General features: G+C 30.8%; 3 protein-coding genes across 3 annotated transcripts; 1 reads left to right on the forward strand and 2 right to left on the reverse strand.

Annotated features, from left to right (window-relative positions):
* The first annotated feature begins 265 nt into the window (after positions 1–265).
* LOC117928005 (annexin D3-like) lies at positions 266–6,128 on the forward strand. Its single transcript, XM_034847747.1, has 6 exons — positions 266–341; positions 518–663; positions 4,685–4,912; positions 5,093–5,305; positions 5,393–5,482; positions 5,862–6,128. Exons 1-6 carry the CDS (start codon positions 266–268, stop codon positions 6,063–6,065), a joined length of 957 nt encoding a protein of 318 aa, XP_034703638.1. The 3' UTR covers positions 6,066–6,128.
* An 8,546-nt stretch (positions 6,129–14,674) lies between these two features.
* LOC117928004 (annexin D4-like) lies at positions 14,675–19,581 on the reverse strand. Its single transcript, XM_034847746.1, has 6 exons — positions 19,424–19,581; positions 18,996–19,174; positions 18,572–18,790; positions 16,532–16,759; positions 15,064–15,132; positions 14,675–14,967 (listed from the first exon to the last, which is right to left on the reverse strand). Exons 1-6 carry the CDS (start codon positions 19,551–19,553, stop codon positions 14,743–14,745), a joined length of 1,050 nt encoding a protein of 349 aa, XP_034703637.1. The 5' UTR covers positions 19,554–19,581; the 3' UTR covers positions 14,675–14,742.
* A 3,744-nt stretch (positions 19,582–23,325) lies between these two features.
* LOC117928250 (annexin D4-like) lies at positions 23,326–24,816 on the reverse strand. The gene is made up of 3 exons (XM_034848163.1): positions 24,637–24,816; positions 23,648–23,719; positions 23,326–23,550 (listed from the first exon to the last, which is right to left on the reverse strand). Exons 1-3 carry the CDS (start codon positions 24,814–24,816, stop codon positions 23,326–23,328), a joined length of 477 nt encoding a protein of 158 aa, XP_034704054.1.
* Positions 24,817–25,046: the final 230 nt, after the last annotated feature.

The following is a 25,046-nucleotide window of genomic DNA, read 5'->3' on the forward strand; positions in this document are numbered from 1 at the left end:
AATCCTCTTTTAAGGATTTTGTTTGATGAGTTGTTTACATTGCGGTGAAGATTACTTGTTGGTTTCCCATCAGAAGTGAAAAGGAAAAGACAAGAAAGAAAGAGAAAGAGAAAAAGAAAAAGAATAAAGAAGGGAGAGAAAGAAAGAGAAAGAAGAGGTTGACATAATAGATCTTTCTCAAAAAGGTGAACAAATAAGTAAATGAATAACACAAGCTTTTCTCTATAAAGAGTGGTTCTCATTTTGGTAAAGAAAAATATGAAAAATGGCCACACTTACACTGCCTGCTGTAGCCCCTTCTCCAACCCAAGACAGTGAGAGACTTAGAGTAGCTTTACAAGGTTTCTATCCCTCTTCTTTTTCTTCTTTCTTTCATTTCTCGCATCTTCTTAGGTTTTTTCATTTTTGTGAACAGTTTTAGAAGGTATATAGTTAAGAATGATATATATATATATATATATAGCAAACTACTTTATTATTATGATTATTTTTTATTTGTATGCTTATTTGTACGTAGGGTGGGGAGTGGATCAGGAAGTGATAATATGGATATTGGGACACAGAAATGCAGTTCAAAGGAAGAAGATCAAAGAGACTTATCAACAGCTTTTTAAAGAATCCATCATTCATTGTCTACAATCTGCACTCTCTGGTGTACTTGGGGTACTTTGGTTTCATATACTTCTCTGTTTTAATTTTATGAACAAAATATTTTTAACCTTCAACCATCGCTAGCTGTTAGGAATTAAGGTAGGTGAAATTAGATGGCTCCATGGCATGAAAAACAATATCAAGTATCGGTAATCAATTAAACGGGGACACATCAAGGTAGACTCCAGATACATGATGATCATTCTCATATATAAAAAATAGAATTAAGGATACATTGATTAATGAAAACTAATAATAGGAGAAATACAATCAAAACACTGCCAAGTTCTTTCATGAAATATGTACTTCATTCATTCATAATAATAAGAGTACGATCTGGCCTTTATTGGCTTTTGGATACTATTGAATCTCACTATTAGAATTAAGGATACAAATATTTTCCTAACAACTAGATAATAAAGAGATATTTACAACTGAATATATAAATTTTCTAAATATTCCTACACTCCTCCTTAAGATGGATTGTAGAAAATTGTACATCCCCAACTTATCTATCAATTTTTCAAATAGTGGCCTAGTTAAGCCTTTTGTCAACACATCAGCAACCTACTTAGTTGTAGGAATATAAGCTATGCAAACAACTCCTTCATCAATCTTTTCTTGAAGAAGTGATGATCAACTTCAACAAGCTTAGTACTATCTTGATGAACTAGACTATGTGAAATATTTATGGTTACTTTATTGTCACAGTAAACTTCCATTGGCTTCTTGACCATAACTTTTAACTCTTCGAGTATCATTTTTAGCCACAAAATTTTACATATTGCATGTGTGATTTCTCTTAGTTCTACTTTGGTACTACTCCTAGCAACCACAATTTGCTTCTTACTTCTCCATGTTACAAGGTTTCCCTATGTCAATGAGTAATAACCTAAAGTAGACCTCCAATCATCCATTAAACCTACCTAGTTTGCATTAGTATAGACTTCAATGCTTCTTCCCATTGTCTTCCTAAAGAATAAGCTTCTTCCAAAAGTTCCTTTTATATATCTCAAGATTTTGTGAACTACTTCCATATGCTCACCTAATGTTGGATGCAAGAACTGGCTAACATAACTTATTGCAAAGGCAATATCCGACCTAGTATGAGATAAATAAATGAGTTTTCCCACCAATCTATGGTATCTTCCTTTATTCATGGGTCCTTAAGCTAATTTGGTACTCAACTTGGTATTTGGATCCATTGGTGTATTAGCCGGTTTGCAACCAATCATGCTTGTTTCCTTTCAGAGATCTAAAACATACTTCCTTTGAGATATTGAGATTCCCTCACGGCTCCTTGCAACTTCCATTTCGAGAAAATAATGTAAGCTTCCTAGATCCTTCACCTTGAACTCCAAAGCTAGTTTTTCCTTTAATCGTTCACTTTCTCCCTTGTCATTACTAGTTAAGATGATATCATCCATATAATCTCATTGCTATGCTTATAAAATAACATATGGTCTGAGTTAGCTTGAGTGTATCCTTGATAATGTAGAGACTTTGAAAAATGATTGAACCATGCATGAGGAGATTGTTTCAACCCATAGAGTGACTTTCTTAGTTTGCAAACTTTTCCATCTTTGCTTTCCTTGTCAAATATGAGTGGTAGGTTTATATAAACTTCTTCCTCAAAATTGCCATTAAGGAATGTGTTTTTCACATTCATCTGTTGGAGAGTCCAATCTAGATTTGTTGTAAGTGAGAAAAGAACTCTAACAGTGTTTAATTTGACAACAGAAGCAAATATTTTCTAATAATCAATCCCCTAGGTCTAAGTATACCCCTTCACTACAAGCCTTGCTTTGTATTGTTCAATTAATCTATCAACTTCGTGTTTGATGGTGAATACCCATTTAGATTCCACTGTTATTTTCTCTTTAGGCTTTTAAACTATGTCCCATGTTCTATTTTTTCTAGAGCTTCCAATTCCTCCATGATAGCCTGTTTCCATGTTGGATTCTTCAATGCCTTTTCCACATTCTTTCGAATATCTTCATCTAAAAGATTAGTGCAAAGTGCCTAAACTAAGGAAGATAAGTGTTCATATGCCACAAAGTTTGAAATTAGGTGAGGTGTACATGATCTAGTTCTCTCCAAATTTCCTTCCAAAAAATTCTTTTCGTTCAAAAACTTTCCACTTGAATTCTCCCCCTGAATTTTTTCTAAAAAAAAAGTGAGTGTCTTAAAAAAAATGTTACATCTAGAGATATGAAATATTTTCATTTCTCACAAGAATAATACCTATATCCTTTTTAAGTGGTTGAATATCCAAGTAAATACACTTGTATTCTTAGGATCCAATTTTGAACGGGATGGATCATGATTGTGGACAAACGCTAAACACCCAAAAATTTTGAGATCAAGACTTGAGAACATGCAAGACTTTGGATAGGACTCTTGAAGATAGTTTAATGGAGTTTTGTAATTTAAAACACAACTCACCATGTAATTTATTAAATAACATGCAATAAGAATGACATCCCCCTAAATATATTTTGGAACATCACATTGAAACAATAACAACCTAACAACTTCTAAAAAATGACAATTTTTTCTTTCTAAAATCCCATTTTGTTGTGAAGTGTTGATGTAAGAACTTTGATGAATTATGTCATGTTTGATAAGAAACTCATTCAGTATAGAATTAAAGTATTTTGTACTATTATCAGTATGAAAAACCTTGATGTCTTTGTTGTATTGAGTTTTTACCAAACTATGGAAGTTTTTAAGGACTTTTTTTTTCTTTTTTAGATTTATCTTTCAAAAGATAAACCCAACACAATATGAGTATAGTCATCAGTAAATGTAATAAACCAACGTTTGTTAGTAAGACTCTCAGCACGAGGGGACCCCAAATATTGCTATGAATCAATGCAAAAGGTTTTGAAGCATGATATAAATGAGAAAGATAGGAAACATGCTTGTACTTTGCTAATTGGCAAGCTTCGAATTGAAAGGAGTCATTATTTTTAAACACAATTGAGTGTATTAACTAAACTATAACCATTGAGTTTTGCGCATCCCAATTGGAGAATGAGGGATCGTCACTCTTTGGCTGGGACATGGTACCATCTAGGTAGCCATTCTTTCCTTTACCACAAATTACTATTTGAACGGATCACAACCATTAAAGAAAAAAATTTCTGTTCAATTTATGTGTCATGATTTGCAAGGTCAGATTGTCAGAAAGGCAGTGGGAATAATTTTAGAGGTTGGCTAAGAGTCATCATCATTGCTTGCTCCTGTCATCGATCGTTTTCCTCAACTAATTGTTAGCTTCAAAAGCTCTCATACCATGAAAATTTACAATAAGAGAAATGCAAGCTAAAACACTACAAGTTGTTTAATGAAATATAAATTTCATTCATACATAATAATAAGACTACAATCGGGCCTTTATAAGCTCATTAGTCCCACTATTTTTGGTACAATTGAAACTAACTCCTAGAAATAAGGATACGGATATTTTCCTAACAACTAGATAATAAAGAGATATTTACAGCTAAATATATATATCTTCTAAATATTCCTAATTTTTAGACAAAAAAAAAAATGTTCTGCAAGTATACTAAACAAGGCTGTTTAAGCTGAAGATTTTGATGTTTTATGTATCATATTGTGAAGCACATGCTAATTTGTTGATGACAGTTGATATATATTGGGCTAGTTAGCTTCGCAGAAATTGAGTTCTCTCTCTCTCTCTCTCTCTCTCTCTCAAAGTGGCAGTCCTTTATTCCTGTCAAAAATTGAAGGAAGGAATGGTGTTCTATACAGCCTGACCTTAAATCCCATACCATTTTCCATCTGTCCATGCCTTCATTTTTTTTCTTTAAAGGCAGATTAGGGTTCAATCCCTAGTTGAGTATAGGAGAGTGTTTCTGGTAAAAGATTGTCCCCTTCATGCATATCTACATTGGCATCATCTAATGATGATTATGAGCCTAAAATATTTAATTCGCAGAAGCTAGTCTTCCCCATGTGAAACCCCATGCATATGGGACCATAATAGGTATTAAATGTTTCATAATAGAAAGCAATGTCCTATTGGATGGAAGAACCGCCTGAAAGGGATGCCAAGTTGGTAGAGAAGACCTTGAAAAGGGGGAAGGCGGGCATCACTCAACTCCAAGTCATTGTCGAGATAGCATGCGCATCATCTCCTAACCATCTAATGGCAGTCAGGCAGGCCTACTGCTCTTTATTTGACTGTTCCCTTGAAGAAGCCATCACATCCAAAGTTTCATCGTCTCTCCAAAAGGTGGTATACTCTCTTAGATATACAAGTCAAAATATATATGGATTTGTGATATCATTGTCATTTCTTTATTTTGTCCTATTAAGAATTAAGAAAATATGTTTCAGTTTTAGGGTTTAAACTTATGCTTTATGCACACCATTGTCATTTCTATGAATGACATGTAATGTTGTTCATGCAAAGCTTCTGCTGGGCTTGGTGAGTTCCTACAGGTATGATAGAGAATTGGTGGACTTGAATGTTGCAAAATCTGAGGCTACTAAGCTACATGAAGCCATTGAAAAGAAGCAATTGGATTGTGATGAAGTTATGTGGATACTCAGCACCAGGAATTTCTTCCAGCTCAGAGCAACTTTTAAGCATTATAAACAAAACTACCAAGTTCCTATCTACCAGGTTCAGTTTTTATATATGGTTAGTTAACAGATCTGTTCTAGCCATTTTCTTTTACTGAAAGTTGACACATATATACCTTCTTGACAGGCTATTATGAGCTCAGGGAGTGATGATTTGGGATCTCTATTGCGGGTGGTAATTTTATGCATTGATGCCCCGGAGAAACACTTTGCCGAGGTGATGGAAATATATAAATAAAGAAAATAAAATTTTTTAAGCTTACCCTGACTTGGTATTATGCTTAGTGTTTCTTATGGTCTCAAATTGTGTGTCATGATGGTTAAAAAAAATTCTCACCATCCAAACAGAGTGATAGGATGCTTTTTGGAGTAATCTTAAGGAAGATTGGCAGTAAACTTGCTTAAAGTTATTAAATAGGAACATGATTTTGAAACTTATAAAAAGGTTCTGGTTGGTACAGAACTTCATCTTCTGAATGAAAGTCATTTTTCTTAAACTGCTTCCATCAAAAGATTTTCTTCGTATTTGTCAGAGATATTATTAAACTTTAAGCTTCTCATGAAATTTCTTTTTCCCTTGTTTGAACCATCACCAGGTTATAAGAGCTTCCCTCAGTGGTCATCGGACAGATGTTCATTCATTAGCAAGAGCCATTTTGGCTCGAGTGGAAATTGACATGATGAAGATCAAAGAAGAGTATTTCAATATGAACAAGGTAAGTCTTGATGATGCAGTGGTACGCAAAACATCAGGGGGCTACAAGGACTTCTTGATGACCTTAATTGGAGCAAGAATTTGATTCTCACCGCACAATCTTAGCCTATTATAGTTGACTATACATTGCAAACTAGCTCTTTTTGGAAGTAATTAACTCATAATTTATTCTGGTAAATAAGAGTGTTAGTTTGATATTCATTATTTTACTCCTTTTCTGGCCTATTCAGATTTGGGGGCATGAATCCATTTCCCTCGCATCCTAATTACTGGTTTCAGTTAGACATAGAAAATAAGTTTTATTATAGCCCAAAGTTTACCAAGTTTTGTTTTTTATAATTCTTTTAATAAGTTAAAAAAACCTATCCAAAACTTCAACCACACACAGGGATGAAGTTTCTCAGACACTTCGTGTATGTAAAAAGTATGTGGTTAGAGATCGTAAAGCTATAATCCACTACTTCGAAAAATGGTACACAAATTTACTTAGTGGAAGTTACTCTAAGACTTAGAACCTATACGGCCAAATCTCATGTCTAGGACTTAATTTTTGGAAAACCCAAACCCAAATGGCCCAAATGCTTAACCCAAATGGCACAATGGTGAGTGATCTCAAGGAGCGTTTTTGCGCTCGATCAAGAATTTCTAAAACAGTTATCTTAAAAACACTCAACTTAAATACCCTAAAGTCTGTTATGTCGTTTCTTTAAAGTCAATAGCTTTTATGAACCTTTCTATACTTCTTGTGTGTGTAATGGAGTGAAAGTCACAAAAAAATACAAAATGTCCTCAATTAGGATTAATGGAATAAAACTACTAACTTGAACCAAAACAACCTAATGCACTAAAAACTCCTATATAACCAATTTTACGTCATTTCCTTCGGTAGAAACTCTAGTTTTTAGAGTCTTTTGTCTCCAGATGTTTAAGCTCGAGTGTTTGGTGGCTACCTTCTAGGAAAGCAAATGAGATATGGACAAACTATGATCTTCAAATATTCAAGTGGTGCCCTTATGATATGGACAGCTGGTAATTTTTTAGGACTGGATTGTCTTAACAAGTGGTGCCCCTATGACATGGAAAGACTTGGACATGGGACAAACCCACCTATGTGCATGACCTACTAAGAGGGTCATAGGTCCTTCCTCTAACCATAGCGCTTAGGAGGGTTAGTTGGTGTCAAAGGCTGGTTAGGCACAACCTCCTCCCATTAGCAAATTTAAAGTAGCATGTCTAGCTAGCATTAAATAAGATAAGACTACATGTCATAATTACAGCGTGAAAAGGGTTATTCCCTAAATCAATATGGAAACAATCATTACTTGAAATCATATACAACTGAGAGTCATGAGGGAAGCTCGTCACCTATCAGCATAGCAACCATTACCCAACCAACCATCACACCCCTAATAGTCTTGTTACAAATTGAAAAGAGAAAGACAACAATAATAACTGGAAAGCAGAGACTATTTACTAAACTTCACACCCTTTATTGATAAACCAAACAGCCTTTAAATAGGCTCATACACAGAAGGATAAGACCAAGAAAATAGGAACTGTTGCAGCATGAAAATAGGATCATGCATACACTACCCACTAAGTCCTAAGAAAGTGCTCCACTACTAACAAACCTGAGACTTGATAACAAACTGCAACAGACTCAAACTTACTACTAAAGACTAGGCCAAAGTAGGCCACGTACAGCAACAAAGTAGTATAACAAAAAAATAACTTTCCTAAAGTCTAGGACAACTACTGGAGACTAGAACCATTTGACTTTTCCAACAAGTCTTAGATTTTGTATTATATCTCAGGATTTTTCTTTTTTAAAAAGTACATAAAAAGAAATTCATTGCTCTTTAGAAATTTTTGAAAGTAGAAACCAGTAGTATATCCAAGAGAACAAACATATCTTATTAATCCAAGAAAAATGATGTAACATTATGTGATTGAAACAAAAAGAATTAAGGGATCCAAAGATAAGTTTTCATGCCAAGTGTTCAACAGAAAAATAATCCCCCAACTTGCATATGAAGAGTATAATATATCCAAATTCTTTCTTCCCTTACATAAATTATGACCCAGACTCCATTTAATAATTGCTCATAACAGTTTAATTTGTTATTTGCATTCATTTTGTAAAAATTGTTAAATTAATAGAAATAAAAATGATAAATGTTTATTGTATTTTTATTTGCAATAAGTTGTTTCATCTATTATTATTAAACAATAATTAATGTGTAATAATTAGTATTTTATTTTTTAATGAATTAATATTTTATAGATAATCATAATAATTTCATTAATAATGGTTCAAAATCAATATTGTATTTATAATAGTGAAAATATTAGTCATAATCCAAATGTTTCCATTTATAGCATTTATTTATTTTTTCAGTTTTTTTTTTTTTATATTTTAAATTTCAAAGCATTCTTTGAAGTTTATATGAAGGATAGTTTTAAAATTTCAAATAATTTCTCAATAGTACTTTAATATTAAAATGAGCCGTTAAATTAAAAAAAATAAGAAGGGTTGTGCCCAACAATAATCCCATGCATGAAAATTCTTAAGATTCCAAATAAGAAAAGGGGGAGGGGAAACATGAACAGGGAAGAACACGACTCCACTAGATCAAACCCAGAATCTCTGGTTCCGTAGACTAACGCCTTATCCATTCGCCCATGGAATCCTGATACTTAATAGAGAGGTTTGGCATAATCCACATTCTCACTCTAATTGATTTTTTTTTTCCTTCAGCCACGTATGGCTTATTTGAGAGACATCCTTCCTTTTCTTTCTTTTTGTTTGAGTAGTTGACAACTTTAATTTATTAACGTTCATCTTTTTAATTTCATGTGTTTATAAATAAATTGAGATGGATCATTTTTATTAACTTCTTGTAATGTAAAAATGGGTTGGTTATTGCTTATTTTCATATTTGTATTTTCTTTTCATTTTTGGATACTCAAGAGGAATTTTATATTGCTCTTTATTTGAAATTAATTTAATACATAGGAAAAAAGTTGGGTTATGTTTTAAGATTCGAGTTCAAATATATATTGATTAGTCATCGAATCATATTTAATTATTATATAAATAAAATAATTAAATTGCAAGAAGTGATTGGATTAATATGTGCATGGATAAAAAAGTAATTAATTTTTACATAATTATAAGCTTTTACTAGAAAGATGGAAAGAATATATAAATATATGGGTTGTTTAGAGGGATGACAATGGGTAGGTTTTTCTTTGAGTACCTGTAATGACCCACACCCAACCGTGTAAATATTGTTTACTCTAGACCCAAAAGGGCCCTCATGGCTTTAAAACGCGTCTACAGGTTAAGGGGAGTTCATACTTATATAGCATCAGAAACTTTTCCTCTATTCGATGTGAGATGTCACAAACACCCCCCATGCATGTAGACATAACGTTCTCGTTGCATCCTACAAGATTGCGGGGCCAAATAGCCAAACACCCCTTACGGGGCCAAACAAACCCTTACATTGGGGTCGGAGATTGGTTCTAATACCATTCTATAATGATCTGCACCCAACTGTGTAGATATTATTTGCTTTGGACCCAAAGGGGCCCTTACGGCTTCAAAATGCTTTTACAAGATTAGGAGAAGTCCATATTTATACAGTGCCAAAAACTTTTCCCCTATTTGATGTGGGATGTCACAGTACCCACCTCATCGAGAACATAATAGGATAGGTATGGGAGGACTGAGGAGCATAAATGGGTCACGAGTAGGTTTTGAAAATTTTTAAAAAACCTTAGGTAAGGTTTGGGGCAAGTTCAACTATTGTCTTAGCCCATCCTACCCTAATTATGAATATAATTGAATAAGAATTATTTAATTTAATTTTTTTTTTGTTTTTTATACCTATAAATAAAAAATTAATTTTTAAAAAATAAAATTTTATAATATTTATTTATTTGTAAATAATATTTATCATTAATATATTTAATTTTTTTAGAAAATAAGGAATTGAAAAATTAAAAAATATCACATAGGGAGGGGAGGGTATGAGAAATTCCCTTACCCAATTAATTTTTTTTTTTTGGATGGTTATAAGAATAAGCGTAAATAATTGACCTAGAGTCAAGACAGAAGTAACCTATCCCAAACTCATTTTATTGTCATCCTTGGTTGCAAACTTTTTTTCTCAACATGGTAAAGAGTGGGGATAAGATTTATTTATTTATTTATTTTAACAAAAGTCTACTTATATTACTCTTAAATCTTCAAATAATCATACAAATCACTTATGATATTTTAAAACAGGGTAACACCCTTTCATATTTATTTTTCTAAAACCTTTTCTTCTATACAATATTGTAAAAATTTAACTTAAAATATTATTATGTCCACATACAATTATTTAATGATGAATTATCAAGAGAAAGGTCATTAGTGATACTAATAAATCAAAGAAAAAAAGATGAAACGTGTTTACTTTTCCCATTTCTTTTATTGGATGGAAGAAATACTTATAATATTTTATAGAAAATGAGTTAGAAGAAGGAGAACATAGAACGCTCAAAGAAAAATATTGTCTTATTTCGTTAGCGCTAGTTAAATTTTTTCAATATCTATTTGCCCATTTCTCCTATTCCACAACTTCTTTGCCAAACTAAAAACTATCCCAACAAAGAACTACACTTAGGGGCAGAGAGACAGGATTGGGGTTGGGGAGTGGGGAGTGGGGGGGTGAGGAGGTTTGGGTGAATAGGTGATTTTATGCAAATGCAAAAGGTCCCCTTTCCCTTTGAATCCTCACAATTTATATTCTTTTTTTTCCCGCAACCATTCAACAAAGGATAAAAAGAATACTACAATACTCTCCTAATAATTTATAGATGCAAGTCGCATGCAAATGTTTCAACACTCCCCAATTACATTAATTCATTAGAATAACTATTTCCCTAATACATTTCGAATTACCTCTTGATATCATTAACAATATGAACAAAAAAATTATCGAAGAATATCCAAAAGGTAATCACACCAATTTTAGTTCATATTTTATCATTTCAACATACATGCTCAAGTAACAAATAATATCTAACACCAAAAATAAATCAAAGAGTAGAATGAGAGCAAAAGAGATAATTGAGAAAATAAAAGCTATGCTTAAAAGAGAAAAACACCCAAAAGGGGGGTGAATTGGGTTTTTCAAAAACTTTTTCAATACAACAAATTCAAGCACAATATAAACAAGAAATAAAGAGATAGAGTTAGAGAATTTAAACTCGAATTTTATAGTGGTTCGACACTTTCTTGCCTACATCCACTCTCCTCAATCTCCTAACCGAGTGAGAGTTCCACTAGCTTGAAGCTTCAACCAAGCTTTCAATCCTTTACACTTGGGTTCTGGCTCCAATGGGCTCTTACACAATCTCTTCAAGATTCAAACCTCTTGAAGTCTTTAACACTCAAGTTTTACAAGAAAGAAACCCTCAACCTAGTTCAAAGATAGCTCAAATACAAAACAAAGTTAGGATGACTTACAAGGGTGCACTAAAAGATATGCAAGTGATGATTTTAATGCACTAAGAAAGAAAAAAGAGTTGTTAAGCTAAGAACAGGTAGGTAGACAATTGATTGTAGGTGTTCTCTGTCTCCTAAATGAAGTGGAACTCTCAATTTATAGGTTTCTAAGTTCTGGAGCTAAAAACAACAAAAAGACAGCCTCAAACGGGCGAGCCGGGTTCACTAGCCGTTGGAGCATTTAATGCTTTGGCAGATTACTGTTGCCTCGACCGGAGGTTGACCGGGAAGGGGTGAACCTCAACTCGGAAGAGGAAGCTATTGGATGAGAGAAAGTGTTTTTTGCACTCCTCGACTGGACCTCAACTGAACAAAGGCAACCGGTTGAGCCGGTTGGCTAGAGCCTCGATCGATTCAACCTTTTGGCCCCGAAAACCTATCCTTTTCAATTCCTTTCTTTTCTAACACTTAGGCAAGGTCTTTAGGTAAAATAATATGTCAATTTTGAAATGTTTTACCTAAGGTACATTTGATAAAAATCAAGTTTTAATGAAATCAAAATTTTAAATAATAAACTGAGTTTTCAAAGATGCATTGAAAGGTATGAAAAACCTAAATGCACCCATGCATTCATCTTACATTCGTTTTCTATGATCAAAAGTCTTCCAATAGTCTCAATCTTGTATCTCTTTGGTTCTTTGATGAATTTATGAATTTATACCTGAGATTCTTTATCATTCAAACCAATTAGTCACTTAACCATGGTTTGCTATCATCAAAATCCGATTGGGAGAACCCTTGGGCTAACAATAATGACACCAAATTTTCCATGAAAAATCTCCTTAGAGATCAAAGCTATGAAACTACCAATGATAAAAAAATTCCTCTATGACAAACAACCATTGTGTACAAGGTTTTACTTAACTTAAGCTTGCTAATCCTTCATAGACTACATAACTAATACCTTCTCACTTCAGCTGCATGCCTTTATCTTCCAGAATATACTTGGAGTCCTCATCAAGATTGATCTTGACCTCTTCTTGAAGTTCAATCAAGAAGAAAATGAGTTTTCACCCTAAACCTAAATAGATAAGAAATTGAAAGATGAATGGAATAGAAGAATCAACCCATTTTTTTAACGAAATCTATTGGAATATAGTTTGGAAATCAAGATGAAAAAGGGAATTTTCTTGACAACCAGACACCCTTAATTAGATAAGGATAAAGAGAGCTCACGAGAGAATGAGAATGGCTATAGGTATTTCTTCCCCAGAATAGAAAGCAATTTTAGGTTTTAAATGGAAAGAAGCCCTTGATCCAGTGGTTAAGAAAAAAAAAACAAAAACAAAAACCTTAATCGATTTGACCAAAACCTGGATCTATCTTGGAACATGGCATTTAAACACTTACACAAAAAAAGTTATCCTGGCTTCCTCAACTCTTTTTAGAAACAAATAGTTCTAGAAGAAACACTTTGAAAAACTTTGGTTGATTCCATCTCATCCATCTACAACCTCAACTATATACCTTGGTCCCTTAGTAAATTCAATATTTTGATCTTCATTAGGCTAGTAGTCTGAGGAAGGATTTGGAAAAACTGAGTTAGGAAACACTTAGGAAATTTGTCTAGAATTGCTAATCTAGCTAAACTCTCATAAAAACATAAATACTTGTATTACTTTATCATAAAGTTTCCCTTATTGTTTTTGAGTCTTTACAAAATCATCAAACAATTTCCAACTGGCTGTGGACAATGTGTAGCTGGATGTTGTCACTTGTCAATGCCAATGCAGTTGTGCTTGTAGAGACAAGTCTCAAGTAGAGAAGAAGCACTGCTAAAGAACAAGTGAGAACAATGTGCTCTCCATATGTCTTTTAAGTGTTTTTTTTTATATTTAAATATTTTCTCTGAAAACATAGTTTTGAGAAGACATAAAACAACCATGTTTTTTAAGTCACCATTTGCCAAACACATTTTTAAGTGTTTTTTTATTCTAACGAATGGAAACCACAATTCCTAACAAAGCCTTTATATTCCTCACAATGCTCTCCATGGATAGTTTATGCTATCATGAAGAAATAATTCAGATATTGATGAGTACAAGAAGCAACACATCACTTATCATAACTCTTAACCTATACAAAGATGAACATGAGCCTTCCATCACTAAGGTACAGATGATAGTAATCACTTCATCTTCTTTAACTGAATCACAATTTTTTTGGAAGTTGAGTGTGAATTTCTAGTAGGGTTTTTGCATTGAAGCAACTTCAAGGAAGCATTAATAGATCTTTAATTAGATTTGCAAAAGTATTACTTGTATGCAACATTCCAACTAGTCCTTTCTACACATTGTTAATGAGATAAACAATGCATGCAATTCATATTTGAGTCTTTATCTATTTTCAGGGAAACTTGAGGAACTTCCAATCTATAGGCACTTGATGCTTGCATTGCATGAAACCTTTTGTTGCATCAAAAACCCTAAAAAATACTTTGCAAATGTGAAATTTCCATGGCTAGTACTAGTAGAAACTAATGATTTCAAGAACCTGATTGAATTATGTTATTTAGGTATTTCACAACAAAAAGAGAAAATTTGATTAAGATATACTTGCTTTGTGTGATTGCTATGAGACTTGAGAAGGACTAAAAGGTTATCAAAGAGCTATTCTGCAAGAGGAACAATGTCTCTCTTGATGATGTGGCAGTCAAGACACTTCAAGCATTACAAAGATGGTATAAATAAGTTTTTTTTTTTTCACATGCTTGTTAATGTATGGATTGAAGCAATTAAGGCTAGATTAGTTGGATTGACATAAGCTTTAGAGCTTGAGTTGATTTGAGATATCACTCAATTAGATTGATTAATGTACAACCTAAACTTAAAGTAGGGTTAAAAGTTTATGATTTGGTTCCCAGAAGAAGTCAGCCAATTAACCTAATGCCCTAAAAGCCATTATGCTATGAAGATAGGTTTTTTGAAATTAAATGATACTGTCACACACTATCCTTAACCCAAGTAGAATATTATTATATAATTATGCTTCATAATATAATGATATTATCACACACTATCCTTAATCAATTAAAAGACATGCTTTGGAACTCAATCATACTAGAATTAATGATTTATTAAAGTTTCACTTCATAAGAACACCACACTTTTATTTTACACATTGCTCTAGCAAACATAGGAAAATAAAGCATTAGTAGAGTCTGATTCAAAGAAAAAGAACAAGTTCATCAAGAGAGGCATTTTTAATCACTTCCTTTAGGCAGAGATCTTTGGACCAACGTGACCAAGAAATCTTTATAATTTCCAAGAGCTACATCTTCAATCTTCTGGGTTAGAGGAGTTTTATATTGCCTATCATATTCCTCAGCAATGTCCTTCATATCAACATTGGCTCGGGTTACAATAACTCGACTTAGGGCTTCTTTTTCATTCTCATTTGCATTAGCTTTCATTGCCGAATCTAAAATCTAAGATTAAAAAAAAAAAAAATTGGTCCAAGAAATGCTTTAACAAACAAAATAAAAAGATCATTTTTGTAATGTGTTATAGTGAATTTGTCTCACCTTACTGAAATACATCGGAGGAGCATACAAGCAATAAATTATGTCCTTCAAACTTGGCTCGTCAAGATCCTAAACAATGATGAATTATATTAAAATGAATAATTTTGAAAGCTAATTCGAGGAAAAATGAGTTCTAATAAATATTAAAATGAAAAGAATTGTTCAAAGTAACACAGGAATAAGAATTGTTTTATTTTTATTTTATTTTTTTTATTTAAAGAATTTATAAAAAAGATTGGAGTTTATAAACAATATAATGAATAAGAATAAAAATAGAGTAAAAAAAAAGGCACATGAGTGGATGACACAAATAATGTTCCATGATTCAAAACAATATGTTTTTCCTTATAATTTGTATGTTCATAATTTTACATGCTAAACTATTAGCAAAGTATATATTTTAATTTAATTACTTCTTAAAATGTATTGGTATATGAAAATAAAATGAAAATAAAGATAAATCATAACATCACGTAAAAGAGAAAAATTAAAATCCAAAAAAAAAAAAAAAATGAATTTTGTATCCACAAGATTGAAATTTTAATTTCATTCCTATATTTAATAAGTAATTTGGACTTAGAAATAAATAGGAAATGGAATAGGTTCTTTTTATTCCCATTCCCATATTCTATTCTAGTGTTTCAAATATTACATAATTCTTTTAAAACCGTTTTGAAGTGAAAAAGTGATAATAGTAGAGGAAAAGGGAAGAGAAGGAAATGCAAGAAAGAGGAAAAAGGAACAAAGAAAGAGAAAAAAAGAACATAAAATAACAAAGAAGAATAACAAATACTAACTTTTAAGTTAAATACTACTTAACCTTCATTTTTTTTTCTTTTTGACTTTATTCATTTATTAATGTTTAAGTAAAGAATAAAAAGTGCCTTTGATATGCAGGAATTAAAATATGATAGGAATGTTGGATGGCATGTATGATGTAAAAAAAAAATCATTTTTTTTATAATAATATATATATATATATATATATATATATTTAAGAAAAATTGTGTTTTCACGCATTCACTCATGTAAAAATAAGGAAAAGGTGTGTTTTCATATACTTGCGTAAAAATAATTACAAAATAGGAACTTTGTAAAAATAATTCAAGTTTTATGCACTCATCCAGTCAAAAGTAGTACCTAGAATGGTCAAATGTAATATCTATATCATTAAAATGTAGTATTTGAATTATCAAAGATGTAATTTGACCAAAAAATGTATGAAATGCTAATTATTTTTAGATAATTACTTGAAATGTGTATGTTATAAACTTGAGTTCCCATTTTGTGGTTTTTTTTATATAAATGTATGGAAACACTTTTTTTTTTTTTTACTTCTCATTTCCATTTTTGATATAATTCAAATATAATAATGATTGAAAAATAGATTTCCTATTCCTATTTCATATTCTAATGTTTCAAATAGGCCCTAAGAATTAACAAATATAATATCATGATTATGTTATACCTCTTCAATGTTCTTGTTAAAAGTCTCCTTGTAACATTTGAAGACGGCCTTGAGATGAGGCTTGCTTCTTGTTGCTAGAATCCTTACAATCTCTTCATCTTTGAATAGCTTCTTCTTATCACCATGTCTATTAATGGTTATACCAAGTTTTATAGCCTCTGATCTAACTGCCACATCATTAATTCGTGATCCTTCATATCTGTACGTACTTACAAGTGCTACCAAAAGCTGTTGATACAAGAAGCAATTTTTTATTACATTATTTCATGTTGATAATAATATTTTTTGCATGCTTTCTTTATGTGGTTATGAGTTTTTAATTATCATTAGAGAGAATGTGTTTGATTAAAGCTCTCCAAAATCAAAGATGTGGGAGGGAAAGAACTATGTTTGGTTGGTGGGCAAAATGGGTTTTCAAGTTTCAAATTGCTACATACAATAGGCTAGGTTCGGTCAAGAACAAGACTTACAGGGGTGTTTGTCTTTTTAGTTTTTTGCTGAAAGTAATTTACTTTTAGACTTTAAGTAATTACAAATTTTTGGCTAAATAAAAAAAGCTAAAATATTTGGTTGAATAGAAAAAACCAAAATATTTGACTTTTTCTAAATGGAAAAAGTAACATATTATTTTTCTTTACTTTTTAATGCTTAATAGAAATAAAATATTTCAAAATCAAACAACCTAATACTTAATAATATTAAACACTATTTAGTTTTAATTTCTATTTAAAATTAACTAAAAAAAAACAAACGCCATCTTATGCTTTTTGGCTCATAAATGAACTTCAAATTGGATCCAAACATATGATAAAGCTTGAAGTCCAATTAATTATAGTTGGGCTTAGGGATTGTGGTACAGATTCTTGGATGGAGTTTTTGAAGTGTTGGACCAAACTAAAATGAAATCTCAACTATTGAGTTGATATTTGATGATATTGATAGATAATTAAACTAACAACCCGTTTGGTAGTGATTTTAGGAAGTGTTTCTAACATTTTTAATGCTCAAAAATTTATATAATTCAAGTGTTAGAAAAACTAAAAACATTTTCTAAAATCATTACCAAACGTACTCTAAAAGAATGTTTGACAATAGTTCTAAGAAGTATTTTTAGCCTAAAAGGTGTTTTTGAAAAAAAATTAGATGTTTGATAAAATTTAGGAAATATTTCTAAAAATATGAAAAATCACTTGTAGTATTGAAAAGTCATTTATAATATTTTTTGGAGAAACACTTTATAAATGATTCTTGTAAAAATACTTCCAAAAAAAACACTTTCACTAAAAATACTTTGAGTTGCCAAACGCACCTTAAGAACCTATTTAATAGTGTTTCTTTTTAAAATGCTTTTAGTAAAAGTGTTTTGTTTACAAGTGTTTTTAGGTGATTTTTTAATTTTTTGAAGTGTTCTCTAAATTTTCCAAACAGTTGACTTTTCTTCAAAAACAGTTTTTTTTTTCTTTTTATACTAAAAGTGCTTTCTATAAACATTATCAAATGTACTCTTAAAGTTAGCTTTCAAATATGACCAAGTGGCTTTCTAAACATGATCATCTTACATAATTATGATCATAGTAATTCTTGATTGGTTCATTAACATGACTATATATATTAGCTCTCATAGTATCCTAACCAACACTGCACCATATAAGACTCCATTATTGAGAAAAGACACAATTATAGAACTTTCTAAGAGTCCAACTAATGGGGACAAAAAAAAAGTTCGAAACTCCAAGTGTAGAAGAGTAGGTTCAAAAGATCATTTGCAATTGCATATCCTTAGGCCCAACCATCATTTATGGAGAAAATCTATGTTAGAAAGGAAGACGAATGCCATATTTTTAAGAAATAATTAGTCAAAATGCTTCAATAAATTAATAAGATAGAAATGCTCTTTACTTGATAAAAAATTGCATAATATCTCACTAATCTAATTCAATTTTTATTTTCAAATAAAACAACTAAAAATAATGCTCATATACTTAAAATATGGTCTGATGCAAAAAAGAAAAAAAAAACGTTACTAAAAGTAGTACTAACCTGGCGTTCGATGCCTTCAACTCGGGAAGCAACGTCTTCCTCGATGGATTCACCGTAGAGGGACAGGTATGCTTTCCTAGCTCCTAAGAGCTCGTCTGATGATCTAGTGCATGCAAGTTCAATGAGTAAGCCATATGTTTGAGGGTGTCCATCCAAAGCCTTCCTTGCCATGCGAGCATCTCTTTCCCAAGGATGCATGGTCCATTGCACCACAACATCCTGACCACAAAAATGTTAAAAAAACTAATCATATTATTGCAAAAACCAATATTTAAGTCATCATTTGTCTCTCTGTCTTTTGTAATTCGCTTGTAATTTTTGTTTTCTCATGAGAATTAATTTTTTTTATGATAAAATAATATATAAATATTTTAAATTTTATGTTTCGTATAAATACCTAATTTTATATTGGACATATAGATACCTGAAAACGCAGAAATTCCTTTACTAGAAATGCAATATGATAATCTTGCCATCTCTCAAACAAGAAGTATTTATCCTTAAGAAAGATGGAAGAATTTTCATTCCTAAAAGTTGTTAAGTCTTCTGGATGCCATTTTACTAAGATCTCCAGCATTGATTTCTCGTCAACTCCAAGTATTCCTGGAAATATAAATCAAGATTATTTCAACCTTCTAATCAATATTAATAATGAAAGAACAAAGAAACAATTTAAAATCATATGTGACATAAGATCGTATGAAATCATCCATATTGTCACAAATTTTCACTAGAATTATTAAGAAAATAACATGCCACAATAAGTACAACTAGAGTAAACAATTTGAATGTAAACGAATGCAGTTGTTTGTGATTTAGAAAAAATAAAGTCAAGGGAGAAGGAGAAAGAACCAGAGAAAGCCTTTGCGAGAGTGCGGCTCTCATTTGGCGAAGACATAATTTTTCTCCCTTCTTCGTTTGTTTTCTTTTTCCTTCTTTTGATGGAGGCAACAAGAATGGTGGCCTTCTTTACCTCCATCATGGCATTAATTTTATAAGTAAGCTAAGGGGTATTTAGGGTAAGTAAGAAGACTAAAAAATGGAATGACTTGTGGGAGGGGGGAATGTCTTAATTGCATGTCAACATCATAGTGTACTTGCATTCATGTATGGGATTCTTAAGTTATTTTTTAAGTTTTATCCATTTTTAAGACTTGAATATTTTCAATTTGATTTTGAGTCAGACTTGAGAGTGGTTTTAGCTACTACAACCATTTTTATAGAGAATTATTTAGTATCTATGTAAATAAAAAGCAATAATTTTGATAGTATTCCTGGTAATATCAATATTTTTGAAGAAGCATTTACCAGTAAGACTAGTTTAAGAATCATTTCAAGAGATTCTTAAAAAATTTTAAAGAAATTTTTAAAATTTTATCAAATGCCTAATTTTAATAAAATTTCCAAAATCATTCATTTTTTTTCCATTAAATAAAGTGATTTAAAATTTTTATTAAATATCTAATTTTTTTAAAATTTCCAAAATCACTCTTAAACACTCTCTCATAATCAATTTTCTAAAACCTTTTCTTCTACACATTATTGTAAAAATTTAACTTAAAATATTATTGTGTCCCCATACAATTATTTAATGAGGAATTATCAAGAGAAAGGTCATTTATAAATCATAGAAAAAAAGATGAAACATATGTTTGATTTTCTACTTTCTTTTATTGGCTGGAAAAAATACTCAAAATATTTTATAGAAAAAGAGTTGGAAGAAGGAGAACATGGAATGCAGAAAGAAAAATATTATTTTATTTTATCAACATTAGTCCATTTTGTCTATTTCACGACTTCTTTGCTAAATTAAAAATCAAAGATGAATCTCAATGATGAACTACACCTAGAGAGAGAAGGGGAGGGGGGTGGGTGAATAAGTGATTTTATAAATACCTTTTGAATCTGTATAAAATCACTTATTCGCCCCTCCCAAGTCCCCCGATCCCCTAACATATATTATCATTCCCTTTGAATCGTCACAATTTATATTCCTTTCTTTTAACAACTATTTATTTATATTCCTTTCTTTTAATAGCTATTCAACAAAGGATAAAGAATATCACAAGCAAGAATGAATGCAATAATACCCTCCCAACAGTTTATAAATACAAGTCACATGCAAATGCTTTAACACTCCCTAATTACATTAATTCATAAGAACAATTATCTTCCTAATACATTTCCGATTACCTCTTGATATTATTAACAATATGAATAAAAAATTATTCAAGAATATCCAAAAGGTAATTACACCCATTTCTACTCATATTTCATCCTTTCAACATACATGCTTAAGTAACAAATGATATCTAACATTGGAAAGGAATCAAATAGTAGAATGAGAGCAAAAGAGACAATGACACAAGATTTTATGTGGAAAATCTCCTTAGATATTAAAAAAACTATGAATCTACCAATGATAAAAAAAAAAATTCCACTATCAAGAGTAACAAATGCGTAGAAGGTTTTACTTAACTCAAGTTTGCTAATCTTTCACAGATTGCTTAACCAACACCTTCTCACTTCAGCTGCATGCCTTCATCTTTTAGAACATTCTTGATGTCCTCACCAAGCTTGACCTCGACTTCTTCTTGAAGTTCAATCAAGAAGAAAATGAGTTTTCATCCAAAACCTAAATAAATAGTAATTGAAAGGTGAATAGAATAGAAGAAAATGAGTTTTTAGCCAAAACCTAAATAAATAGGAAATTGAAAGATGAATGGAATAGAATAATCAACCCATTTTTTTTAAGAAAATCTTATGGAAATCAATTTGGAAATCAAGATCAAAAAGAGAATTTTCTTAACAACTAAACCTCCTCAACTCTTTTAAGAAATAAATAGTTCTAGAATAACTAATTTGAAAAACTTGGTTGATTCATGTCATCCATCTACAACCTCAACTACATCTTTTGGTCCCTTAGCAAATTCAACATTTTGATCTTCATTAGGCAAGTAGTCCAAAGAAGGATTTGGAAAATTTGAGTTAAGAGACACTTAAGAAATTTGTCCAAAATTATCAACCTAACTAAACACTCACAAAAACATAAATACTTGTATTACTTTATCATAAAGTTTCCCCTATTGTTTTTGGGTCTAGAAAAATCATCAAACAATTTCTGGACAAGGTGTAACTAGATGTTGCCGATGCCAATGGAGTTATGCTTGTAGAGATGAGTCTCAAGTAAAGAAGGAGCATTGCTAAAGAAAAAGTGAGAATGATGTGTTCTCCATATGTCTTCTAAGTGTTTTTTTATCTTTAAATATGTTCTTTGAAAACACAGTTTTGAGAAGACATAGAACAACATTGTTTTTTAAGTCATCATTTGTCAAACATGTTTTTAAGTGTTTTTTATTCTAAAGAATGGAAACCACACTTTCCAACATAATCTTTATATTCCTCACAATGCTTTCCATGGATATTTTATGCTATCATGAAGAAATAATTTGGATATTGATGAGTACAAGAAGCAACACATCGCTTATCACAACTTCCACCTTCACTAAGGTGCGGATGATGGAAATTACTCCATCTTCTTTAATTGAACCACAATTTTTTTTTTTTTGGTAGCTGAGTTAGAATTTCTAGTAGGGTTTTTGCATTGAAGCAACTTCAAGGAAGTAATAGATCTTTAATTAGATTTATGGAAGTAGTACTTGTGCACAACATTCCAACTAGTCCTTTCTACACATTGTTAATGAGTAAAAAGTGAATGCAATTCATACATGACTCTTTACCTATTTTCAGGAACTTGATCAGGGACTTCCAATCTATAGGCACTTGATACCTACATTGCATGCAACCATTTGGTGCATCAAAAACCCTAAAAAATAATTTGCAAAGGTGAAGTTTCCATAGCCGGTACTTGTAGAAACTAGATTGTCTTGATTACTAGTAAAATTCTAATGATTTCAAGAGCACCCAATCCAATTGTGTTATTTGAGTATTGCAAAACAAAAAGCGAAAATTTAATTTAGTTATACTTTTTGTGATTGTTTTGAGACTTGAAGGTGATCAAAAAGCCAATTTTTGATCAATTAAATTTTGTGGTTAAAAATAATTGCTCATAGACTTAGAGCAATAAACTCGCCAAAAAAATAATAATAATAATAATAAAATAAAATTTATGGGAAAAAAATTCTTCTGTCATAAGATACTAATTTTTAATCACAAATTAGTTTGTGGAAAAACCTCATATTTGTTGTAGTGGCATTACAAGGATGGAATAAGTTAGTTTTCTTTTTATTTTTATTTTTTTGCATGCTTGTTAATGCATCGATCAACGCGACTAAGCTTGAATTAGTTGGATCGACATCAACCTTAGAGCTTCAATTGATTAAAATATCACTTAATTATATTGATTAATGTACAATCCAAACTTAAAGTAGGGTTCAGAGTTTATGATTTAGTTCAGAGAAGAAGTTTGCCTATTAACCTAATGCCCATAAGGCCTTTTTTTAAATAAAAAAAAAGAAAAACATATGCTATGAAGATAGGTTTTTTGAAATTAAATGTCATTGTCACGCACTATCCTGAATCCAAATAGAATATTGTTGTATAACCATACTTCAATCAATTAAAAGACATGCTTTGGAACTCAATCATACTAGAATTAATGATTTATTAAAGTTTCATTTCATAGGAACACCGCACTTTTTATTATTACACATTGCTCTTGCAAGCATAGGAAAATAAAGCATAAGTAGAGTTTGATTCAAAGAAAAAGAACAAGTTCATTAAGAGAGGCATTTTTATTCACTTCCTTTAGCCAGAGCTCTTTGGACCAACGTGACTAAGAAATCTTTGTAATTTCCAAGAGCTACATCTTCAATCTTCTTGGCTAGAGGAGTTCCATATTGCTTATTATATTCCTCAGTAATGTCCTTCATATCAACATCAGTTTGGGTTACAATAACTTGAGTTAGGGCTTCCTTTTCATTCTTGCTTACATTAGCTTTCATTGCTGAATCTAAAATCTAAGATTAAAAAGAAAAAAAAATAGTTCAAGAAATGCTTTAACAAATAAAAATAAAAAGATCATTTTTGTAATGTGTTATAGTGAATTTATCTCACCTTACTGAAACACGCTGGAGGAGCACACAAGCAATAAATTGTGTCCTTCAAACCTGATTCCTCACTGAGATCCTAAATAAATTAAATAAGGAAGAATTATATTAAAATGAATATTTTTGAAAGCTAATTCGAGGAAAAATGACTTCTGATAAATATTACAATGAAAAGAATTGTTCAAAGCAACATGAGAACGAGAACTGCTGTCCAACTTATTTATTTATTTTTTCTAAAAAGAGAATTTATAAAACAAAAAAGAATAAAAATAGAGGAAAAAAACTGCATAAATAATGTTCCATGGTTCAAAATAATATGTTTTTCCTTATAATTTGTATGTTCGTAATTTTATGTGTTAAACTATTGGCAAAGTATATATTTCAATGTAATTGCTTCTTAGAATGTATTTGGTATGTGAAAATAAGAAAATAAAAATCATAAAATCATGTAAAAGAGAAAAATCAAAATTCGAAAAAGATAGAATTTTGCATCCACAAGATTGAAAATTTAATTTTATTCCTATATTTAACAAATAATTTGGAGTTATAAATGAATAGAAAATGCAATGGGTTTTTTTTTTTTTTTTGTTCCTATTCTAGTGTGTGAAAAACTAATAATAGTAGAGGAAAAAGGACGAGAATGAAATATAAGAAAGAAGAAAAAAGAACAAAGAAAGATAAAAAAAAAAAAAGATACGGTAACAAAGAAGGATAAAAGATACTAACTTCAATTCTAATATTGATTAACTTTCACAGTTTTCTTTTCACTTTATTCATTTGTTAATGTTTAAGTAAAGAATAAAAAGTGCCTTTGATAAGCAAGAATTAAAAAAAAAAAAAAAAAAAATCAAAAAATTTTCGATAATTTTTTTATCTCTATTTTTGAAATAAAATAATAAATGAAATGTGAAATAGATTTCATGTTCCCATTTCATATTCTAATATTTCAAACATGCCCTAAGAATTTACAAATATAATATCATGACTATGTTATACCTCTTCAATGTCCTTGCCGAAATCATCATAGTAACATTTGAAGACCGCCTCGAGATGAAGCTTGCTTCTTGTTGTTAGAATCCTTACAATCTCTTCATCTTTGATTAACATCGTATTATCACCATTTCTAATGGCTTTATTAAGTTTTTGAGCATCCGATTCAATTGCCACATCATTCATTCGTGATCCTTCATATCTGTACGAACTTACAAGTGCTACCAAAAACTGTTGATACAAATAAGGATGAAAATATTGCTAATAATGGATATATCAATACTTAGATTTTATAGATATATCAAATATATCGGGGACATATCGGTGAATATTTTATAGTAAAAATATAATGAAAAACTAAAAAAATGACAAAAAATAATAATAATACATATATTGAAGTTATTTTAATGATAAAA

Source organism: Vitis riparia, chromosome 13 (genome assembly GCF_004353265.1).
Source record: "Vitis riparia cultivar Riparia Gloire de Montpellier isolate 1030 chromosome 13, EGFV_Vit.rip_1.0, whole genome shotgun sequence".
Lineage (NCBI taxonomy): Eukaryota > Viridiplantae > Streptophyta > Magnoliopsida > Vitales > Vitaceae > Vitis > Vitis riparia.

What these genes read in the sequence shown, in the direction of transcription:
- LOC117928005 (XM_034847747.1), top strand. Translation starts at nt 266, where the DNA reads ATGGCCACACTTACACTGCCTGCTGTAGCCCCTTCTCCAACCCAAGAC. An exon ending in CACTCTCTGGTGTACTTGGG is followed by an intron (nt 664 to 4,684) that starts GTACTTTGGTTT and finishes GTTTCATAATAG; the next exon opens with AAAGCAATGTCCTATTGGAT. An exon ending in CGGAGAAACACTTTGCCGAG is followed by an intron (nt 5,483 to 5,861) that starts GTGATGGAAATA and finishes AACCATCACCAG; the next exon opens with GTTATAAGAGCTTCCCTCAG.
- LOC117928004 (XM_034847746.1), bottom strand. Translation starts at nt 19,553, where the DNA reads ATGATGGAGGTAAAGAAGGCCACCATTCTTGTTGCCTCCATCAAAAGA. An exon ending in TTGAAGGCATCGAACGCCAG is followed by an intron (nt 16,760 to 18,571) that starts GTTAGTACTACT and finishes TTGTATCAACAG; the next exon opens with CTTTTGGTAGCACTTGTAAG. An exon ending in TTAACAAGAACATTGAAGAG is followed by an intron (nt 15,133 to 16,531) that starts GTATAACATAAT and finishes ATCATTGTTTAG; the next exon opens with GATCTTGACGAGCCAAGTTT.
- LOC117928250 (XM_034848163.1), bottom strand. Translation starts at nt 24,816, where the DNA reads ATGAATGATGTGGCAATTGAATCGGATGCTCAAAAACTTAATAAAGCC. An exon ending in TCGGCAAGGACATTGAAGAG is followed by an intron (nt 23,720 to 24,636) that starts GTATAACATAGT and finishes TAATTTATTTAG; the next exon opens with GATCTCAGTGAGGAATCAGG. An exon ending in CTCCAGCGTGTTTCAGTAAG is followed by an intron (nt 23,551 to 23,647) that starts GTGAGATAAATT and finishes TTTTAATCTTAG; the next exon opens with ATTTTAGATTCAGCAATGAA.